This window comes from Alligator mississippiensis, chromosome 14, assembly GCF_030867095.1.
Source record: "Alligator mississippiensis isolate rAllMis1 chromosome 14, rAllMis1, whole genome shotgun sequence".
NCBI classification, from domain to species: Eukaryota; Metazoa; Chordata; order Crocodylia; family Alligatoridae; genus Alligator; species Alligator mississippiensis.
In genome coordinates, this window is record NC_081837.1 from 38,164,357 (window position 1) to 38,184,481 (window position 20,125).

Genomic DNA, 20,125 nt, shown 5'->3' on the forward strand with positions numbered 1-20,125 from the left:
AGGGGGAATACGGGTCAGTTGCCCAGCACCCAGGCTTCCCCACACAGCCTATCAACAGCCTTTAGTAACACCAAGACAACGAAGCACAATGGAGAGGGGACAGGAATTGGGACTCAGTTCTGATCCAGGCTCTGCTACTGTCTCACTCCTTCTGTCTCTTTGGGCAAATCACTTCCCCCTGACTCAGTTTTGCCATTTGTTAAAGGGACTTGACACCACTCATCTGTTCCTGTACAGAGGTGAGGTCTCTGCAAATGCTAGCTGTTACTACTCATCAAGCAAAAGGTTTAAACTAAGATGGACAGAGACTGGCCCCAAGTCAGTTTTTTCCTCCACGGCACTTTGACTACAAGGGTAGATCTTTCCTTAGCAGAATCAGAGCAGGAAGGTGAATAGCTGTGTGTATGTGTGGCTAAATGTGCAGGCTAAATGGGAACCTGGGGCATGAGTCAGTCTGCTGTGAGTGGCAGGCTGCTGGACCTGTTCCCTGGAAACCAAATTCCTCCCTCCCGCTTCTGGTACTGGAGTGAGAAGTAGATCATGAGTCAGAGCTCGCTGCTATGTCTACAGAACAGGCAGCCCACCAAGCTGGCAGATCATCAGGTGGACCTGATGATCTTGTGAGGTCCCTTCTGGCCCCTAACATCTATGAATAAGAAGAACGGAAGAGCCAGGGGATAGGTCTGATGAGAGGATAATTATTTAACTGAGGATCCTTGCAAAATCCCATCCTAGTTTTCCTCTTGCGAGCTTCTCACGTGTCCTGAGAAGGCCGCCACGCTTATGGCTAACGCATGAGGTTCCCCTTCCTGACGTTCCAAAGCATATCTTAGTCCAGAGTCCCAGCTATTTGGTTAACTGACACAGGAAGCCCGAATAGGGCAGCAAACAGACCAAACCTTTCAAAGCAGACTAGGGGATTTAGGCAGATTCATTAATGTTAATTAATTGGAGCTCTGTCAGGCCTTGAGCTCTTAACCATAGCTTTTCCTGTGAAAAGTAGATTCACTCTTTAACCTTCCACTCCACCTGATGCAATAGTTCATCAAGTTACTGGGCAGCACTGCTACCAGTTTCCTAATGTTCAGGATTCTCTGGAGAAAGAGTTAGTTGAAAACTGGCCAAGGCACATGCACAGCTACATTTCTAGGAAGGGGCACCATTTCTAAACTTCAATCAGATCTTCAGAAGTGCAGAGCAGCCCCCGACTCTGGTTGGATTCTCACCAAGATAAGCTCTAAATCAGTCCATGCATGTCTCTGTCATTCCAGGCCTATGGAGCTGTCAGCCAGAGGACTATATTATGGTAGATTATACCCAAGTGTCTCTTTACCTTGGATATTTGTACTGAATGCCTTTGTGCCTTGACTCAGACCTCTGCCAAAACAGTCTGAAGGAGCTAGAGCAAGACCCCACTCCATTGCATTGGGTAGCCTCTTTCTTTCTTGCTCAAGCTCCCTCCTCATATTTACTACATGGGTCCCAATCAACAGTCCTAGCCTTCTCCGCCCCTCAACCCCCTAGCTTTCAATGGCTTTATAAGGAGCTGCAGGTACTCAGCACAGTTGTAAATATGGGCCATACCAATGATTCAAGCATGGAATAAGACTGACCTACATGCTCTAGGACCAGCCTCAGATTTCATGAACCATCCTCTAGGACTCCTGATGTTTCAGAGTGGCGTGCAGCAGGGCTGAGTGTAAGACAGCTACATTCAAGCATGCTGCAATACCATCACCTACCTGACCTGCCCCAAAGCCTGGGGGCCCTTATCTCTGATGCAGGCATACCTCCTTGGCCAAAAACAATCAAGAAACGAAATTGCAGGTGAAAACTAATTAGCGAGAAACATGCTGTCCAGCCATAAAACACTTAAGGGAATGAAAGGGCTTGATTGTTATTCTTATCAGGATTGTTATTCTTATCAGGATCATTTCCAACATGCACAAGAGGAGGCAAAGCATTACACAGCCAGAAGCAATTATGTATTTAGAGCAGGGGTCAGCAACATTTTTGGCTGGAGTGCCAAGATCACCCCAACCTCCACCCACACCTTGACTTGGTGAGCCAGAGATGGGAGAGCCACAAGGGCCCCAATCCTCGTTGCTGGCACTGGCTGCATGCATGCGCCTAGGTGGACAGTGGGGAAGGAGCCAGAGTTGCGTTGCTCTGGACCCCACAGCTGCCACAGCCACAGAACTCGTGCCAAGGCTGTGGAGCTCCATGCAACCACTTGCAGCCTCCCCGGGCTCTGGGCAGCTGCTGGGAGAAGCTGCCCAGAGTCTGGGTCGATTTTGGTTTGCCAAGGAAAATGGCCTTGCATTGCCGATCCCCGATTTAGAACATAGATGAGCGGGCTGCTCCTCGCCGGTTCTATCCATCCATCTCTCATTTCTATCCAAGACTGCCAAGAAGACAGCAAGATTATATGCGACACAACTTCAGGCTTCAGCCAAATCCAGCAATGCTCTCAGGGAGGCACAGTGGCGTTTCTCCCATTCCCTCTTCCCCACCCCACACCCTTCTCTTTTAGCTCGAGAGGAGATTTGTAAGTACCTGATTTTCATACCACACAGGCCCAACCTGGAAGCCAGCTTGCGCCAGTCATTCCCACTGATGCTGTTTGGCTCCAGCAACATCTGCAACTGCTCAAAGAGTTCCCGGGGCATTCTGGAAGAGGGGGGACACCAGCATTACTCAGTCCAAACTGGCTACTGATGTTCCAAAGAACATGGTGGCCCTGCTGCCCAGTGCTCTGCCTCTTCTGCAGCCCACCCTCTGCCTGTATAGCTCTGGTTTGCCAAGGACTTATCAGCCACCACACTGCTTTCAGGCAGAAAGGGTGCATTCACTCAGTCTGCTACCTGGACAAAAGGGATGCGGACCACTGCCTCGGAGATGGAAGATACACCGCCTTCCATAATCAATAGGAATCGCTTCATGCATCGGTTATCTGCATGGCGCTGGAGTGCAGGTTTCTCCTAGTCTGAATTCCTGGGATTTAGGACTTCTGCTGGAGTTTACCCCCCAGCTGTGCCAGTCACCTTGGTAAAGGGGATGAACAAATAGGCAGGCAGAATGGACAGCTCTCCCAGTTCCTCTAATCCCAGGGCACAGTGTAGGAGCCCTCACTAAGGAAGCTCTGTGCAAGAGCTGCTGCAGAGAGCTAGCTGGGAAGAGCTCACTACTGCAGTGCCTGCCACCCCAGAAGTAGGGCAAGAAGACCTTGTGAGATGAGACTACCTCCCACCTACAGCTAGACGCCCATTACAAACCACCTCTCTTTAACAGACCCACCACTCACCTGTTGCAAAGAGGGGAAGAGGAGATTCGGGTCATCTGTGACCCATTTTCTGGGGCTTGAAATCTCAAGATTTCCATATACTTCTTCTCCAGGCCCTGCAGGCAGAGGACAGACGTAGGCAAAGTAAGAGTCATTTCCCCAAACTGTGTCCACCTACACCATGCCCTCAAGGAACAGCCTTCATATGGCTGGGTCACACTTTGCTGCACAACCCCGGTACTGGGTCAACAGAGAGCCTGATTCTGAACTTACACAGGTGTAAATCAGGACCAACTGCTGCAGTCAGAAATGTTACAACAGAGGCAAGAAGATCCCAGGGGGTTCATAGGCAAAAGACCAAGCCAGTATGCAGTTGGGAGGGGGTGGCAGACCAGTCTGGCAACATCCAGTTAGAGAGTCAAGGCTAGAAACAAGTGAGTATCAGCATTTGGGTGTGTGGTTGTACTTGTTGATGCTACCTGCACTCATGCAAGAAAAGGACCCACCCCTCACTATTACACACCCAGAGAAGGGGGACAGCTGGTGTGAACTGCCAGAGCTCCGTTGCCTTAGGAAAAGGCATGCTAATTTAGTCCATCTGTAAGCCTGGGCCTCTGGAGCTATCAGCTCTTCACCTGTGCTAGCTGCAGGTCTGTCCTCCCCCTACAAGGCCCTTTGCAGCAAGCCTTTGTGCTGTTCTAGATAGGGAGTCAGGCTTAATTGCTCAGACGGGTGGAGAGCTCAGCGTTTCTGTTCTGTATACTTTTTCAGGAGTAAAGTAGCCATTGGGTCTGGGAAAGAACTACCTTCTCCCTAAGAGCAGTCTGTGTTAGGGTGGGTGAATGGCCTAGTTAGCTCATGGGCTGGGGAAGAGAAGGCAGCTTCCCTGCTCTGTCTGAAAATCCATGCTGACTGGAGGTACATTATTAACCCACAGCCTGCCCTCTCATCCCTCAATATCCACATGGGTTTTATAGTTTGGGAGTCTTGAAAGGTGTGGGGTGCCTGGTTTTATTTGCTACCCCAGGACCCCGTGAGCATGACTGAAGCCATGTATAACTTGTGATAAGGGTGAAACTGCCTTGCCAGAAAGTGGAACAAACCCCATCACCCTCTATGTTAGTGATGAATCCTTTTTCTGCAGCAAGTGGAAAAGACAGTCCTCTCTCCTAATGGAGCTCATCCAGGCTCCCCTTACAGGAAGCAGTCAGCTTCCCCAACTTCGCTGGAGTTGTGTAGGTGATAAGGGGGTCACAGTTGTGGAGGAAGCTATGGGATCTCGCTGAATTCAGTATCCCCTGGTTCCCACCTTCTATCAATACCTTGATCACACAGTGGCCAAACTGGTACTTGGGAATCGTTGTAGTGAAACCCATGTGAGATCCAAGTGTATTCCCCATCCCACTATCTCATCCCAAGTGGCTGATTTAGCTGACACATACAATCTATACACAAACAGTCATTCTATACATAAACCCTGCCCCTGTTTAATCTCTTTGCCCAGCTGATGGTTAAACTTTAACAAAAGGTAAATGGCTCTGATAAACCTGCCAGCTGCTCTTGTAATCCACCAGGACTCCTGCGGGGCGGGGCGGTATTGCTCATTATTAAAATTACCAACAAAAAATAAGGGTAAATCATTTTAAAGCTTCTTTTTTGATCATTTACTTACACGTGGCCCTGGACCAGAATTTGGGACCCTGGAACCATTGCATATTAAGCAGTTTAAATCCAGACTGAGGCTCTCTGACCAGTTCCTTGCCTCCCTAAAGGACAGTCTCAGACTCTGGATCTGAGCTGCCCTGAGCTTGGAGGAGATCCAGATCCATGCTACTGCTGCTCAGAGTTTCTCTCATGGGAAATGGCCTCCTTTGTGTGTCATAAGTGTTTTCTGAGAGAGAAAAGGCTGAACCACGGTTCTGGCTGGCATAGAGAGATGGAAGGATTAAGAAGTGACCTCAAGCTCTTGCCTCCCACACAATAAAATCCATCCTGGCCCTCAGCATGTCATGACTGGGGAATGCACTCAAGGCCAAACACAAAAAGATACACAAGTGCAAGCTCCTATTTAGGTACCTTTTTTGGATCTGGTCCTCAATACCAGAGAACACCACAGATTGGTATAGACCCATATTTCCACCTTGATGCTACAGTGATGCATGCATTACCATTGCATGTATTAGATTAAGTAGTTAGATAAGCTAAACAGGGTATGTATGTACAGGTGTTTGGCAGATATTCACATACCTAAGATGCCAATGGACTAATCTACCAGGTAGCCTTAAGTAGGGTAAAGAGACAGATTAGGTAGCCAGGTTTAATTGATAATCAGGTAGCTAGACTGAGCAGGGAGATTGCTACTCAGGCAGAAGTGCAGGACTCACGCTCTGGTAGGTGTGCATTGTCACAATGATTTCACCGCTAGGCACGGCCCCTTCTTCATTCTGAATAGCTCAAAGGGAAATTAAAAAAGAGTTGTGAAGAAAGCAGGTCTGAGCAAATGAATTCTCCTCTCCATAAACCCCCAGCTCAGTATTAATGCTCCTCAGGACAAAGAAGAGAATTAGGAACCTGTTTTTCCTTTCTCTTGTGCAACAAGTATTTGTATTTGTGCTCTATCCTTCTGCAATGCCTTTCCTCCTATTGGCATTCATTAACTGTCCCTTGCAAGCCCCCAGGAAAGTGTCCCAGGAAAGTGGGCATTTATTGGCCCCATTTTGAAGATGGTGAAATGGAGGCACAGAGAGGGGAACAAATTATAAGAATATAAATCAGTCTCTTGTTCTAACAACTGCCATGACCCCTGGAGGTAGGGAGTGAACTTGGGGGGGGGGAGCAGCAACTCCTGTTTTAACCACTACCATGCTCTTTGGGGGGATTTTTAAAATCACATAGTAAGTTCTGAGCAATGAATAGATAGGGCCATTTGCACAGACACAGCAAGGGGGCTACCTGCTTCCTCCGGAAACAGAAGGAACGAAATGGACATCTTCCATGCCAGATGTGGAGGTGGGGGACAACCTGGCAGCTACTGTCATCCACGTTTTCCCAACCTGCAGGGGGTGAAATGGTTCCAGTGAAGCTCTGAATGGCAGTAGTGGCCTCACACTGAGGTACACCTCCCTGTTATTTAATTACCCTGCAGATTTCTGTACTTCTTGCATCAAAGCACCAAGACATGACAGTGAGATTCCTGACTAAAGAGGAGAGATCCTCTGCAAACAGCTAGCATTCCCTATAGCCTCAAGATAGTGGAAACTAGTGCAACTCTGCTGACTTCAGTGGATCTGTGCTGGTTTATACCAGTAGAGCCTGTAGCTCTAAAAATCTCTCCTTTGCCACAGCTCCGTGTACAACGTGGTAGGAATTTTCTTTTCTTTGGTTGTTCGAAAGATCTATTGCAGACCATGGAAGAGACATCTCTAGGGCATGACACCTCCTGACATTCATGTTTAGGCACTGTCACAACAGGTCTAAGTCAACAGGGTTTTTGCTAGTTAGTTATCAGGGAGCAAAACAGGAGCTGGCAGGATATTATTTTTATTTAATTGCTAATAAGAACAAACAACTCCTGGAGCTTTAGCCACATTTTCTTTGCTCAGTCCCTGTAGTTGTAGCACCTGCCTTGAAAACTCCTGGCCTTTCATAAAATCCAGCACAGAGCCAGTGTGGCAATTTTCTTGCCTTGGAGGACACACGCCCAGAGGCAAATATTATCAGTCGATTAGTCTTTGGTATCTCTGGGTGTGCTGGCATAAATGGATTGAAATAAATGGGCTTTTAGCTAAAAGGAAATATGTATGACTGGATTTCTCAATGATTCCCACTAAACACTTCCCGCATTTCCTATAGTAAAAGGGCTTTATGATAGAACTGGAAGGACAGCTCATAACAAGTTATTTATTAGGCCAATCTTCCTCTTCATGAATCATCCACAAGGAAGTCATTTTTTCTCCAATTTATTCATCACTCCAAATCCATTCTCTCATTAATCCCTGCTGGGGAGCATTTTGAACCCAGAACATTGGACTGGATACAAGGACCATGCAGTAGGTTCTTCCTTCAGGACTGGATGTGCATAACTTGTTGTGTCAGATGGCAGGAGTGAATAGCTCTGTAACGATATGAGGCTTGAACCTGATGCTCTAGATCTAAAACAGCAGACAGCAATCATGTCTGAGTTAGGCGGGTTGGGTTAGGCAGGCTACCTTTGCATTCCCTCTCTGCAAGGATCCCCTAATATTTGCTTGTAATCAGCTTTCCATGAACATCCCTGCCAGCTGACCAGTTCATTAGAAAAGAACATTTGAGGGGAGTGAATGGGTGTCAGTCCTGGAAAAGTATGTTCGTGTAGTAACAGAGAGAAACAATTCTGGAACTGTGTTGGTGGTATCTGCCCAGCTCTGTTCAGTATGACTGGGTTTCCTCCTGTCCCTGAAAGATGGGACAAATCAAGCACTTTCTACCTAGATGAAAGCCCTGCACTGACGGGACCGATTCTGCATTCACCATTTCATCCTGCTGATCTCAGCACAACCGTTTCTGATCTGCAGTGCAGAACCAGGGTCAAGGTCTAGACAAAGGAAAAGGAAGGAGGTCTGGATGGCCCAGGGCTTATATAACAACCTGACTGCTGCTCTAAGGCACACCAGCACAATCCCGCTAACTGCATTAGTATGAACAGAACATGGCCCTTCACCTCTAGATCACTAGTTAAAATCCAGCCCGGGTGCAGCCACTGCTCTTACCATCCGAGAGGTACTTGAGAGCCAGGCACATATCCTTGGTCCTGCCAGTGAAATTGAAGATCTGGACTGGGCCACAGAGGCCTCCTCGAAAGGGCTGCTCATTGGTAACTGCCCACTGCAGGGCACAGGGTGTGTTGTTGAGGAAGTATATGCGGATTTGGAAGTGAGTCTGGTCAGCAGCTAGTGGGGAGCAGAAGATGGCCAGCTGCAGCCACTTCCGAGCCTCCGAGTTCCATGGAGCTTCGAGGACACAGGTGTAGAGGCTGTGGGGGATCCAGACAGCAGGAGAAAGGGCAGATGGACAGAAGGGTTAAAACATGGACTGGAAGGATCCTACTTTGCACCAATAAAGGGTGGAATCAGAGAAGGTCCTGGGAATTGGGCCCATGGGTCACAGGAGTGGACACCACTGTCTGTGGAGAGGGAGGGAGGAATCCTGTAGGGGGAAGAGGGAACAAGGAAAATCTCTGTCTGGAGGTGGCAGAAGTTGAGTCCCAGGAGCAAAGTTCTACAGCTGGGAACCTCAAAGCCTCTGAGAGCCAAGTGCTCCAGTGTGCATGTGATACAGGGTAGGGATCACATCTACACAGGGTTATCATCCCCTTCAGGTCTTGCAGTCTGCAGGGAGCATAGTCTCAGGAGCCTATTGGCCAGGCAGTGAGTCATTACAGGCTGGCACATGGCGGAGACTTCCTTATTGCTCTAAAAGAACCGGGAACTAGTCCTGATTTCAGAGAGCTACAGTGAGACACAAAGATCTAATCAAGAAGCCTCCTTTACACAGGTACGGAGGGCAAGAGGAGCAGGGGGGCACTTAACAGCTCTCAGCCCAGCCATCTATTTAACTGCTTGACAATGGATTTAAGTGCCCACCTTTAGGCAATCACTTGGGAAGTGGTACCTTAAATGACTTACCCGAGGTCATAAAGTGAGTCAGTGCCAGAGCTGGGGAATAGAGCCCAGGCACCCTGATGCCCAGCTCATCTCGGGACATACTGCTTCCCAGCTGCTCACACAGCTCGCGAGACTCTGGCTGACTCAGGGTTTCAAGTGCTAGGACATGAAGCAGATGTAAAACACACTAACCTGAAGTGCAAGAGCTGTATCTGGCACTCGTCCCTAGTGGTTCTTGCCTTGAGCTCCTCTCTGTCCTGGACGGGGCACCAAACCTTAGAACTGAGGAGGTCGGTGTTGCTAGTATAAGCCCTTGCCTGCGTTGCACTCCCTGCACAGTGCTTGAACACTAGCTGACACGGCTTCTGGAACACCGAACCGTGGGGCCCGCAGTACACAACAGGGCTGATGAGGGCCTGTGAGCTGGACAGCGGGGGAGAATCCGACAGGTCCCAGATGAGCACCAAAGAGACCTTCTTTGTCTGTCCCAGTGCTACTGCCCCTGCAATCATAATGAGCAAGGCTGAATGTTAGTCTCACACAGACCTGCTCCAGCTCTTTCTATGATGATTTCCCATCCCCCCCCTTCCCCACCCCCCTACCCCCAATTCCTCTAATCTTATGCATCACATAAGATTATCCAGGGGGACATGACAAAGTGCCGGATGAGTGTGTTGTGACTTGCTCAGTGCCCATCCCCAACTCTGGGTCCATTAGAAAGGACCATCTCTCATAGGAAGGTTACAAGAGCTATTGCATCACTCAGCTGGCTACCACTGGAGGAAAGACAGTCCTTCCTTCGTAACAGTCCTTCAGGAGACCTAGGATGGGTCCATAGCACAATGAAGGTAAGACTGCAGCACAAGGAGAAGGACCTGAGGTCTCTCCAATGTGGCTAGCATTGGTAACCATACTGGGGACGGTGCAGTGGCATAGAGCTTAGTGTGGGCTGTACCTCCCATCAGGGACTAGGTACGTACTGGGGTTACTAGCTTGGTTTCTTTACTGCTGTTACTGTCTCCAGCTTGATTAAAGTTTAGCAAGGATATACCACCTCCTGGCCCAGTTGCACCTTCATTGTGCTATGCAGATACAACCCCCAGTGCCTTTTGTTCTGCTCATCCACTCCTTCCCCAATCCCCTGGCAAAGAAGATGGGTTTGCAGCCTGCCCAGAAGGGTAGCCTAAGTGGGGAAGTGAATTTCAAAGCTTTGGGCCTTTTGAATAGGCTGGCTCTCAGCTCCACTCTTCCACATCAGTGTGGACTGCCTCTACTGGCTACTGACCATCCCCTTCAGACTTTGTCCCCTCAACTGTTGATGACCCCCTGCATCTTCAGCTCCACTGTTAGCATCCAAAATAAATCAGCGTTAATGCATGCGAACGGCCTATCTCCTGGTACAACATGGGGTGAGAGATGGCCATAGGAAGGAAGCAAAGATAAAGGGGCTGGCAAAGATTTACCTGGTGGAATGGCTAGTGAGATGCCCATCTCCATCAGCATGAGACAATCACCCCTGTGGTCCACCTCCTTGCCTACATAGACCAGCAACTTGTTCAGCAGCTGCTTCACCACCATCCTGCCCCCAGTTGGAGTGTGCAGCTCCCGATAAAACCCCTCCACCTCCTCCAGAGTCACCGTGGGGCAAGGCATGGTAGACACCACCTCCAGGTTGGGAAGGGGCACAGGGATAGAGTCCAGCATGCCCTGCCTGCCTCTTCGTTCCACATAGCGAAGGCAGGGCAGCTTGGGGCACCATGAGTACAAGCATTTACTTAAGAGCAGGACAGAGGTGACAAAGATAGAGACCACTGTGACCCGTGTTAAAAGACTCTGCTCAAGGAATCTCTCCATGAGCCCTGGGCACCAGCTGTGCCACTTTTCCTTCTCCCAGAGCTCAGAAGTGGTTTAGACTAACAACCTCCAGTCGCATCAAATCTGCCAGGATCGTAGCAAGGCAATGTACTTTGGAACAAGCTCCTTAATCATGGACTAGCAGTGCAGCCCTGTTACAAGGACTCATTTATGGAGCTCTGAATCCCCAAAGTTATCCTCATTCTATAGTGAAGTTTTCCCAGTGATTGCTTCCTTCATATCCAACAGGAAGTGGGCCAAGATGTGCCCCAAGAATGCTCTTTCATCAGGGCCAGCTAGACAACTCATGATACCAGGATGCAGAGGAACACGTAGTCATTTAAGCCAGAAGCTGCCAATGTAATCCTCAAAACCCTTAAAAACACACAGCAGCAGGATGTAGAGGATGGTGATGCAGCAAGACAGTGTTGAGAGTCTTTTTTCAGTGTTAGTGATGCAAACAAAGCCCTGAGCTCTGTTCCTGATGGTACAGCTGTGTGGCTGAACAAATAACTGTTTATTACAGCCATGGATTTAAGACACAGTTTCTCTCTCTCCTTCTCTGTTAGGACAGCGCAGGGATGTATTTGTTCTGCTTTTTCTTTTCTGCTTAGCCAACCGCTAATAAATCATCTTACAGCTTCCTCCTGCAGCCCTGAAAGGGAAACAAGGTGTAATGCGTATTGTGAGATACTGGCACTTTCTGATCTCCACATCAGCAAGCAAACAGTGTGGGACTCCTCCCATTCATCTTTCTTTGCAAACCTCTTCTTGAAAAAGAAAAAAAAAAAAGAGGTCTCAGAATCTAGGCCAAACAAAACCAAATCAAAATTAAACACAATTAAAGGCCCACAGTGATGCTGTACCTCATTCACGAAAGCAGCCCAGTCATCAAGGCAAGAAACAGCCAGACTCTGCCACAGCAAACACAGCTTTTGCCAGGAACAAATCTGTGTATTTGATGGTGAATGAAGCCCAAACAAACCCTGTTTGGAGTTTGTTTGGTTCAGGTAGACTCTGAGCTGATGTTTAAAAGGGCTCAGGGATGCTTGGCTTGCTGTCTGCTAACACCATCATCTCTACTAGTCACACAAATCACACAGGCATTTTAAATGCCTTCCTCTCTGGGAATTTGGCAAAAGCTTTGCAGTACATGATTACAGAGTGACAGTCACAGTGATAAATGAAGGTCATTCACAATGTTCACTGGTGGGTTCCTTTCCACAGCCTCTTGGAAACAGCAGTTGCAATCCAGAGGGGGTAGGAGTTCAGACAGTGCTCCACTCATTTCCCTCCTCTTGATTTTTTACCTGTCACCGTCTCTAGACTGCATTGGTCCATACACACAGACACATTATTTATGTTTCACTCCATCCTGCAAGTTTCTAGTAATTTGCATCCTGTGGATTCTCAGTCATTTCTCAAACGGTCATGGAAATAAATGACGACATGTCACATGCAGCTGTTTTGTAGCTCTCTAAACTCTGTATACTGGTGATGTCTCTTATAAGTCTTATAATTTAACTGTGGAGGACTGTAAAATAAGATCACTTAAATACTCTTCTGCAAAGGTCTCTGGCTGTGAAGGCTCCACAAGGTCCATCACTCCGAACAGTGGTGAAGCTTAAATGTTGTTATTTAGTTTTAATGTGGAATGGAAAATAATAAAAGGCACTTGGAAAATGTGCTAAGATTGGAAAACACCGAGTCCGGAGCAATCCATCTATTGTCCCCTGGAAAGCTGGAGAGTGACTCACACATTACACATCTGCTGCACATTATATAGTTGTCTGCAGAAGTCTTGAACATGAATCTGTTTGGGAGATGGTAGAGAGGGAAGCTCGCTTTAACCACCCTGTGCTCCTCTGGTTTGCATCACCGACACTGAAAAACAACAGAAGAGGAAAAGGGACCGAGTTACAATATGAAAAGCAAATGATATAGATCATAATTAGAACTGGCCTAACTTTCAGTCACAGTGAAAGATTTTCACAATTTTAATTTTTAGTGGAAAAGGTTTTTTTCTAATGCAAAAAAAAAAAAAGATTTAAACAGTCCTGATGCAAACTGAGAGACACTGGTAAATGCAGAGCCAGAATGGGTTTTGTTTCCCAGTTCTCAGAGAAGCCTGAATTAATTCACAAAGAATTAGAAAGATAGAAGAGACTTTGAGGGTCATTTGGGCCCATCTGCATACATGAATGCAAGACTGCTATTCCTAAATCATCCCTTATCCAGTCTCCTTTTGAAAGCCTCCAGTGCAGGAGACTGCACCACATCTCTGGGCAATCTGTTTCATTGCCTCACTGTTTTAATAGTGAACACAAGGGGTGAGAACCTGGCTTCATTTGGGGTCTACAGTAAGAGTCCCACTAACTTCATTTTGGGCCAGGATTTTATGCTAAGGATATATCTGTCTACATTTATCACTGCAGTGAGTGCAGCTGGTGTGGACATGCCTAAGCAAGTTTTAAATTATCTAGCGTGGGTCCTGCTAAGCAGCATGGCAACAGCAGCATGGAGCATAGCACAAACGAGGTGCAGAATTATTTAGTGAGCTTCTCCAACTGCCAAGCTACACTTGAGTCTTACAAGCCACTGGCCAGGAATGACAGCAGCATAGATATACCCTGCATTAAGAAGTGGCTCTGTTCTGAAAAGTATCAAGACAGATTTTTAGGGGCTGCCAGAACATTGCCTACTGAGGAGCCTGAATCAAGTGGGCTCAGTTAATACATACAAAGGTGATTTCCTTAGTTTCCCATTCTGCAATCTTAACAGGAGTCAAACCAGGATCTTCCCCCTTCACTAGTAAAGAAGCTCTCCGCAGGCTCCACCCCAGAGCTGACTGCAGACTCCAAGGGCGCTACTGCAATCAACAGCCTCCCAGTGTATACCTGGAGTTGGCCTACATTTAAAGAGATTTCCTAGCATAACCGTGTCAGTTGAGGGAGGAGGCATTTCCTACTGCAGAGCACCTAACACTAGATACCACAATATGTACCATTTGAAAGAACAACAGAGCTGCATGATTTTTGTGGTCACCTAAACCTTGAGAAGGGTGAGGGTTTGTTATGAAAGACCTGGTGCAATACTGCTGCCTCCACTCTCTCTTCTGAAATATTTTCTTCCTGTATTTGCTTTTTACTCTGTAGAGTTTCCTGTAGCCATAAAAAAAAAACACATTTTCTTCATCTCTGACTGAACGTTGCCTCTCAAATGTCCTCTACAGAGTAGGGCTATGTGATAGCTTTTCTCTTATCAGCAGAAAAGGTGGCCAGCCACGTCACTATGAGACACTTTCCTAAGCCTTGCAAAGAATATTTGTGCTGTCCCAGAGCTTCTGAGACCAATAGAAGGACTCAAAGAGTTTAAGGAACTCCCTGCATCAGATTTTGAGAGATAAGCATATCACTTTTATTCCTAAAGCCTTGACTACTTAGGACATTTATCCTTGTATAATTTAGGGCTTATCTGTGCTTGAAAGTTCATTCAAATTAAGTTCTGAAGCCACAACAGCCAGTCCTGATAAACCTCAAACATAAACCTGAGATGAAATATGTTTTTAAACTGATGTTGTTAAGCCAATGAAATCCCTGTGTGGCCACGCATATGCTGATTTTGCTGAAATTTGGTCCCAACTGACTTCAGGTAAATCAAGATGATCACTCAAAGAAAATGGAGAGCCTGAACACAAGCCTTTGCTCTTGTCTAACTAGATCAGCCCAAATTCACACCATAGATTATTCCAATCCAACATTCCTACATAGACATAAGCCTATTCTTGCCACCCTGAGATGACAGGCTAAGGGTGGGTCTACACATACTCATTTAATGTGCATTAGCTGGATTTAAGGCACATTAAAAGTGCGTTTCTACACATGCACATCCTTAATGCACCTTAAAATGGCAATCTAAGGCTATTCATGCATAAATTTGATACCTGCTTTATGCAGGTATCACATTTATGCATGAATAGCTAAAGCGCATTAACCAATGTGTAGGCACGCTAATGCACATTCATCGGTGTGTGCCCATTGACAGGACTAACTTTAGTCCCAAAATCGGCCCACACATCCGTGTTAATGCACATTAGCGCATCTACATGTTTGCCAACACAGTTTAGCTATTTGCTCAAAAATTTGATACCTGCTTTATGCATGCACATGTAGGCACGTGCCTAAATTGCCTTAATAAGTTTTAGGCAAATGCGCTTTATGTTTAGGCATGTGTGAAAGCACATGTTGACATGCCCTAAGAGAAATAAAGGATTGAGCCCCCTTATGAACCTTAAAGATGGCTGCTTCAGGCAGTGTTGAAACCAAGTACATATATATAGCATGGGAGCAACAGCATAACTAAGCAGCAGTCCTAGATGCCAACTTTGTGGGACAGAAACTGCTTCTGCCTCACAATCACACTGGCAGCACAGCGACAGTTAGAAATCACTGCTTCACCCACACGTCCTGCTGCCCCGGGTGTCTGGACTCCTTGCTAGTTTTTGCATGGGAGAGTGGCGTATGTGGGAAAGGCTGCTCTGTTGCTGGTGGTGCTGCATTTATCTGGGAACTAGAGGTCACTGGTTACCATGATGGTCAGGAGAGCACTAGAAATCATTGAAGCTTTTCCATGTGCCAATTAAACACAAAAGCATCATAGCCAGAAGCAACACAAATGGCCAGTAGCTTAAAGGTCCAGCTAATAAAGAGCAATGCCAATCTGAACCCCAAGGGCCACATCAAGGAACATATTCCCAGCGAGCCTCAAAACATGACAGCAAGCATTATTTCTGTAAGGTTGGCATGGGAATGCAGCCAAGGGTTCAAACACGGTGTCCCTCAAGTGCCATGTACGCAGAGACATCAGCAACCCACCCTGCTAATAACATTTTGTCTACTAGCAATCCACTCAGATGGCACTGTATTGGGAGGCTAGGTTTACAAACATGGTCCTAAATAGAGGGAATAGATTTGATTCAGTTTGTGTGCCTGGGACACAGGAGAGGCACAAAGAACAGCTTTGCTTTCTCCTATAAAAGCTGCTCTTTGGCTCATAGCTGCTCTTGTGTACACACCACCTTTCTCTCTCTCTCGTAAAATACCCAAGATCCTTGCTCCAATAGAAGTGCAATGCGAGTACCAAAGAGATAAGGTGTGTAACTGTCCATATGCCTGCTCTTATCTCACAATAACTAAAACCTAATTGGGGTAATTACTCCATAGAAGAGCAGAGCTAATTTTGCATGGCTTAAGTTTCATTTACTGTGGGGTAAGAGTGGGCACATGGCCTGATAAGAGTACAGAAGCTGCTCTACTTCTAAGTCACCACATGCTTTAAACCCTGTGCAATATGTTTATCTGTCTATATTCAAAAGAAAACCTTATCAGCAGGGAAGCGTTTAAAACACCCCCTGCCCCAGAAACAAAGGGTTGGATGCTCAGGTGGTTCATAGATTCATAGATGTTAGGGTCGGAAGGGACCTCAATAGATCATCGAGTCCGACCCCCTGCATAGGCAGGAAAGAGTGCTGGGTCTAGATGACCCCAGCTAGATGCCCATCTAACCTCCTCTTGAAGACCCCCAGGGTAGGGGAGAGCACCACCTTCCTTGGGAGTCCGTTCCAGACCTTGGCCACTCGAACTGTGAAGAAGTTCTTCCTAATGTCCAGTCTAAATCTGCTCTCTGCTAGCTTGTGGCCATTATTTCTTGTAACCCCCAGGGGCGCCTTGGTGAGTAAAGCATCAAGGTCGCCTCTCAACCTTCTCTTGCAGAGGCTGAAGAGGTCCAGGTGCCCTAGTCTCTCCTCATAGGGCTTGGCCTGCAAGCCCTTAACCATACGAGTGGCCCTTCTCTGGACCCTCTCCAGGTTATCCACATCCCTCTTGAAGTGCAGCACCCAGAATTGCACGCAGTACTCCAACTGCGGTCTGACCAGAGCCCGATAGAGGGGAAATATCACCTCCTTGGTTCTGTTCATCATGAATCTGCTGATGCACAATAAAGTGCCATTAGCTTTTCTGATGACTACATCACACTGATGACTCATGTTCATCTTGGAGTCCACTGGGACTCCAAGATCCCTTTCCACATCCGTGCCACCCAGCAGGTCATTTCCTAGGCTGTAGGTGTGCTGGACATTTTTCCTCCCTAGGTGCAGCACTTTGCATTTCTCCTTGTTGAACTGCATCCTGTTGTTTTCTGCCCACTTGTCCAACCTGTCCAGGTCTGCTTGTAGTTGTTCCCTGCCCTCCGGCGTGTCCACTTCTCCCCATAGCTTTGTGTCATCCGCAAACTTGGACAGAGTACACTTCACTCCCTCGTCCAAGTCTCTGATGAAGACATTGAAGAGTATCGGTCCAAGGACCGAGCCCTGCGGGACCCCACTGCCCACACCCTTCCAGGTCGATACCGACCCATCCACTATGACTTTCCGGGTACGACCCTCTAGCCAATTCACCACCCACCGGACTGTGTAGTCATCCAAGTCACAGCCTCTTAACTTGTTCACCAGTATGGTGTGGGATACTGTATCAAAGGCCTTCCTGAAGTCTAAGTAAATGACGTCAACCCCTACTCCTGCATCCAGGTGTTTTGTAACCTGGTCATAAAAAGAGACTAGATTAGTCAGGCATGATCTACCTGCTATGAACCCATGCTGGTTTCCCCTCAGCATAATTTGTCCTGCCGGGCTCTCACAAATGTGAGCCTTGATAATTTTTTCAAAGACTTTGCCAAGGATGGAGGTGAGACTGACCGGCCTATAGTTGCCCGGGTCCTCCTTCCTCCCCTTCTTGAAAATGGGGACCACATTGGCCCTTTTCCAGTCCTCCGGGACCTCGCCCATGCGCCATGAGTGCTCAAATATTCCCGCCAATGGCTGTGCAATGACGTCAGCCAGTGCCTTCAGCACCCTCAGATGGAGCTCATCCAGGCCTGCCGACTTAAATGCATCCAGTTCCTTCAAGTGCCTCTGCACAATCTCAGGGTCTACGCATGGAAGTCTGGTGCCCTGCTGCTGCCTCTCTACAATCCCAGTGAGAGACTTGTCTTGCCCCTCGCTTAGGAACACTGAGGCAAAGAACTCATTGAGGAGTTCAGCCTTGTCCCCCCTGTCCGTCACCAATTGCTTATGCCCATGTAAGTGTAAGTTAACGTTGCTCTACTGAAATCCAGGGCACTACAGCAATTCACATTGTGGACCGGAGCATCCAAAGGCAGAACTGAGAGACAAACCCTCATCGACAAACCCTGTAACCTCTGGTGCCAAGAAGCAGAACAAGAGTGCAGAACACACTCCTGGAAAATTGTACCCAAGAAGTAACCCAAACAAGCTTCAGATCTGAGTGAGGATAGCACGTCCAGAGGAAACAAGCGGGTGGGCTGATATCACAACCATAGCAAGCCATGACTTCCAAGAAGGGAGAGGACAGCAGTTGTTATGACCCATGACTACAGCAGAGCGAAATGAAAAAGGAGAACATTTTCTTAATGGGGTGGGGGAGAGGGAAGGAATGGAGATAATTTACCTGACAACAAGTGTTTTCTATTGAGTCATAGGAAGGAATAAAAGGGAGGAAGTACAGATTTAAGGAAATGGGAGCATCTGCTTCTTGTTGGAATGGGAAATGTCCTTATCCCAAAGAGACTTCATAAATAAAAGAGCTCAGATCTCATTGTGGTGATGGGCACCCCAGAAGATGTCTGTGAATGTGACTGCATGCTAGTACAGACACCTGAGCTGGCTCTCAGCTAGTTACCTGGAGTACTGGTAACAGTCTAGCACAGAACAACAACTACTTTTCCGGTGGACTTTTCTGCCTGCATTAGGTCCATGCTACCACAGCTAGACTGCTACTGCACCCCGCTAGCCTGGGTATATCTATAACACTGCAGTCACACCAGGGCTACCTTGTCAACCTCATCTAATGTGACTTATATAGCTGGGTTGCAGTGTATTTTATTCCTTATTAGGAGAGAAAATACCATAAACTGTATTGATTTCAGCCAGCAGAAATCTTTTCTTGATGGACAGGTGGCTGGGAATGTCCTCTTGGACAGAGTGACTATACTCTGGTGTTAGCTGGCAGGCAACTGCTTTAAAAGATCCAAGGACTGTTCTTCATTAACTAGCAATAATAAGTTATTACACCTCTTTCAGGATCTTTTGGAGGACAGGAGTATAATTTCAGACAAACAGGCAGAGGTGTTTCCAGTTGTTAAATGATCTGTATAAATATGGCTGGCTCTGGAGGTTGTTCTGCCACTGTTTCTCCTAACACTCACAAAATTCAGGGCTTACCTCAGACTCCAGAAGGATCCCAGCTCATCCCTTCACTACATGGCAAGCTGAGAGCACAGGTCTGCAGCACCCGAGCAAAATGCTGAATTCCCAGCGGAGGGAGTTTCTCAGTGTGAGGCACAGAAGGGCTGGATTATTTGAACTGGAAGGTGTGGCCTGGCTTTTCTGCTCTGGTCGGTATATGCTTCTGCAGCAACTGCTGGAGAGGGATTGGATTTTTTCAATCACATTTCTTACAATAGATCTTGTTCCTGTGATCAGCAAACTCAAAGAAAAGAACTTTGTACTTGCTGGAAGGGCAACTGTTACAACTAGACATCCAGGTACAGTGGTACAGACGTGTCCTACTTATCTTCCTGTTCAGTGAAAATTGAACCTTAACCCAGAGAAAATAAAGGAAGCCTTTTTAAAATGACCCCTTTGTGGAGAAGGGAAAGCAATTCAATCAGCACAGCAATTCCAGACTAAGGTTTAGCAACAGGGCCTATAAACCAGGCCTTGTGATGGCTATCTGCACAGATGTGAATAACATTACAGTAGTAAGACTGACTGTTCCAAACCCTCAGTGTGTCAGCATCTAATGCAGTGCACTCAGGCTCACAGTAACTAAATCAGATGTGCTTAAGCTTGTCTATAAAGGTGCATCCCTACTGCTACTCTGCCTTCTGCGTAAGCCCTTGATCCATAGACTTGGGGTCAGAACTGTCAGAGGTGGAGATGAATCATTCTAGAACAGAATCAGCAAAAAAAGGATTTTTGAATTTCAGATTCCCCTCCCCCCCAAACAGAAACATTCTGCCAAATCAATTAATATTGGGTAACATTCAGCATTGCTAAATTTGTATTATTCACCTAAAAAAATGTTTTTTGGGGTTTTTTTCTATTTTTTGGGGGGAGGGAGGGCAGGGAGGACAGCTCTACTCCAGAGCATAAAATTCTGAGTTAACACAAGGCTCTTGATCCAAATGTGTGTTTTGTTATAAACAGACCCAGGGGCTTTTTAACTTGGAGGAGACCAATAAGTCACATTCCCTAGAAAGGCTTTAA

The 20,125-nt window shown here is 47.1% G+C and overlaps 1 protein-coding gene across 2 annotated transcripts in view; it reads right to left on the reverse strand.

Moving 5' to 3' along the window:
* UNC5CL (unc-5 family C-terminal like) overlaps window positions 1–19,273 on the reverse strand; it is a 21,073-nt gene extending 1,800 nt beyond the window's left edge. Inside the window, exons 1-9 of one of the 2 annotated variants that reach the window (XM_014594565.3) lie at window positions 19,079–19,273; window positions 11,646–12,663; window positions 10,389–11,434; window positions 9,118–9,427; window positions 8,032–8,294; window positions 6,236–6,336; window positions 5,668–5,727; window positions 3,305–3,399; window positions 2,557–2,670 (exon numbers count right to left, since the gene is read on the reverse strand). In XM_014594565.3, coding sequence (XP_014450051.1) covers window positions 2,557–2,670; window positions 3,305–3,399; window positions 5,668–5,727; window positions 6,236–6,336; window positions 8,032–8,294; window positions 9,118–9,427; window positions 10,389–10,779 — 1,334 coding nt within the window. In that variant the 5' untranslated portion in view covers window positions 10,780–11,434; window positions 11,646–12,663; window positions 19,079–19,273. Of the gene's footprint in view, window positions 1–10; window positions 2,405–2,556; window positions 2,671–3,304; window positions 3,400–5,667; window positions 5,728–6,235; window positions 6,337–8,031; window positions 8,295–9,117; window positions 9,428–10,388; window positions 12,664–19,078 lie in introns of those variants that run through there. The other variant, XM_019482763.2, reaches the window with a different exon arrangement.
* Between the last annotated feature and the right edge of the window lie 852 nt (window positions 19,274–20,125).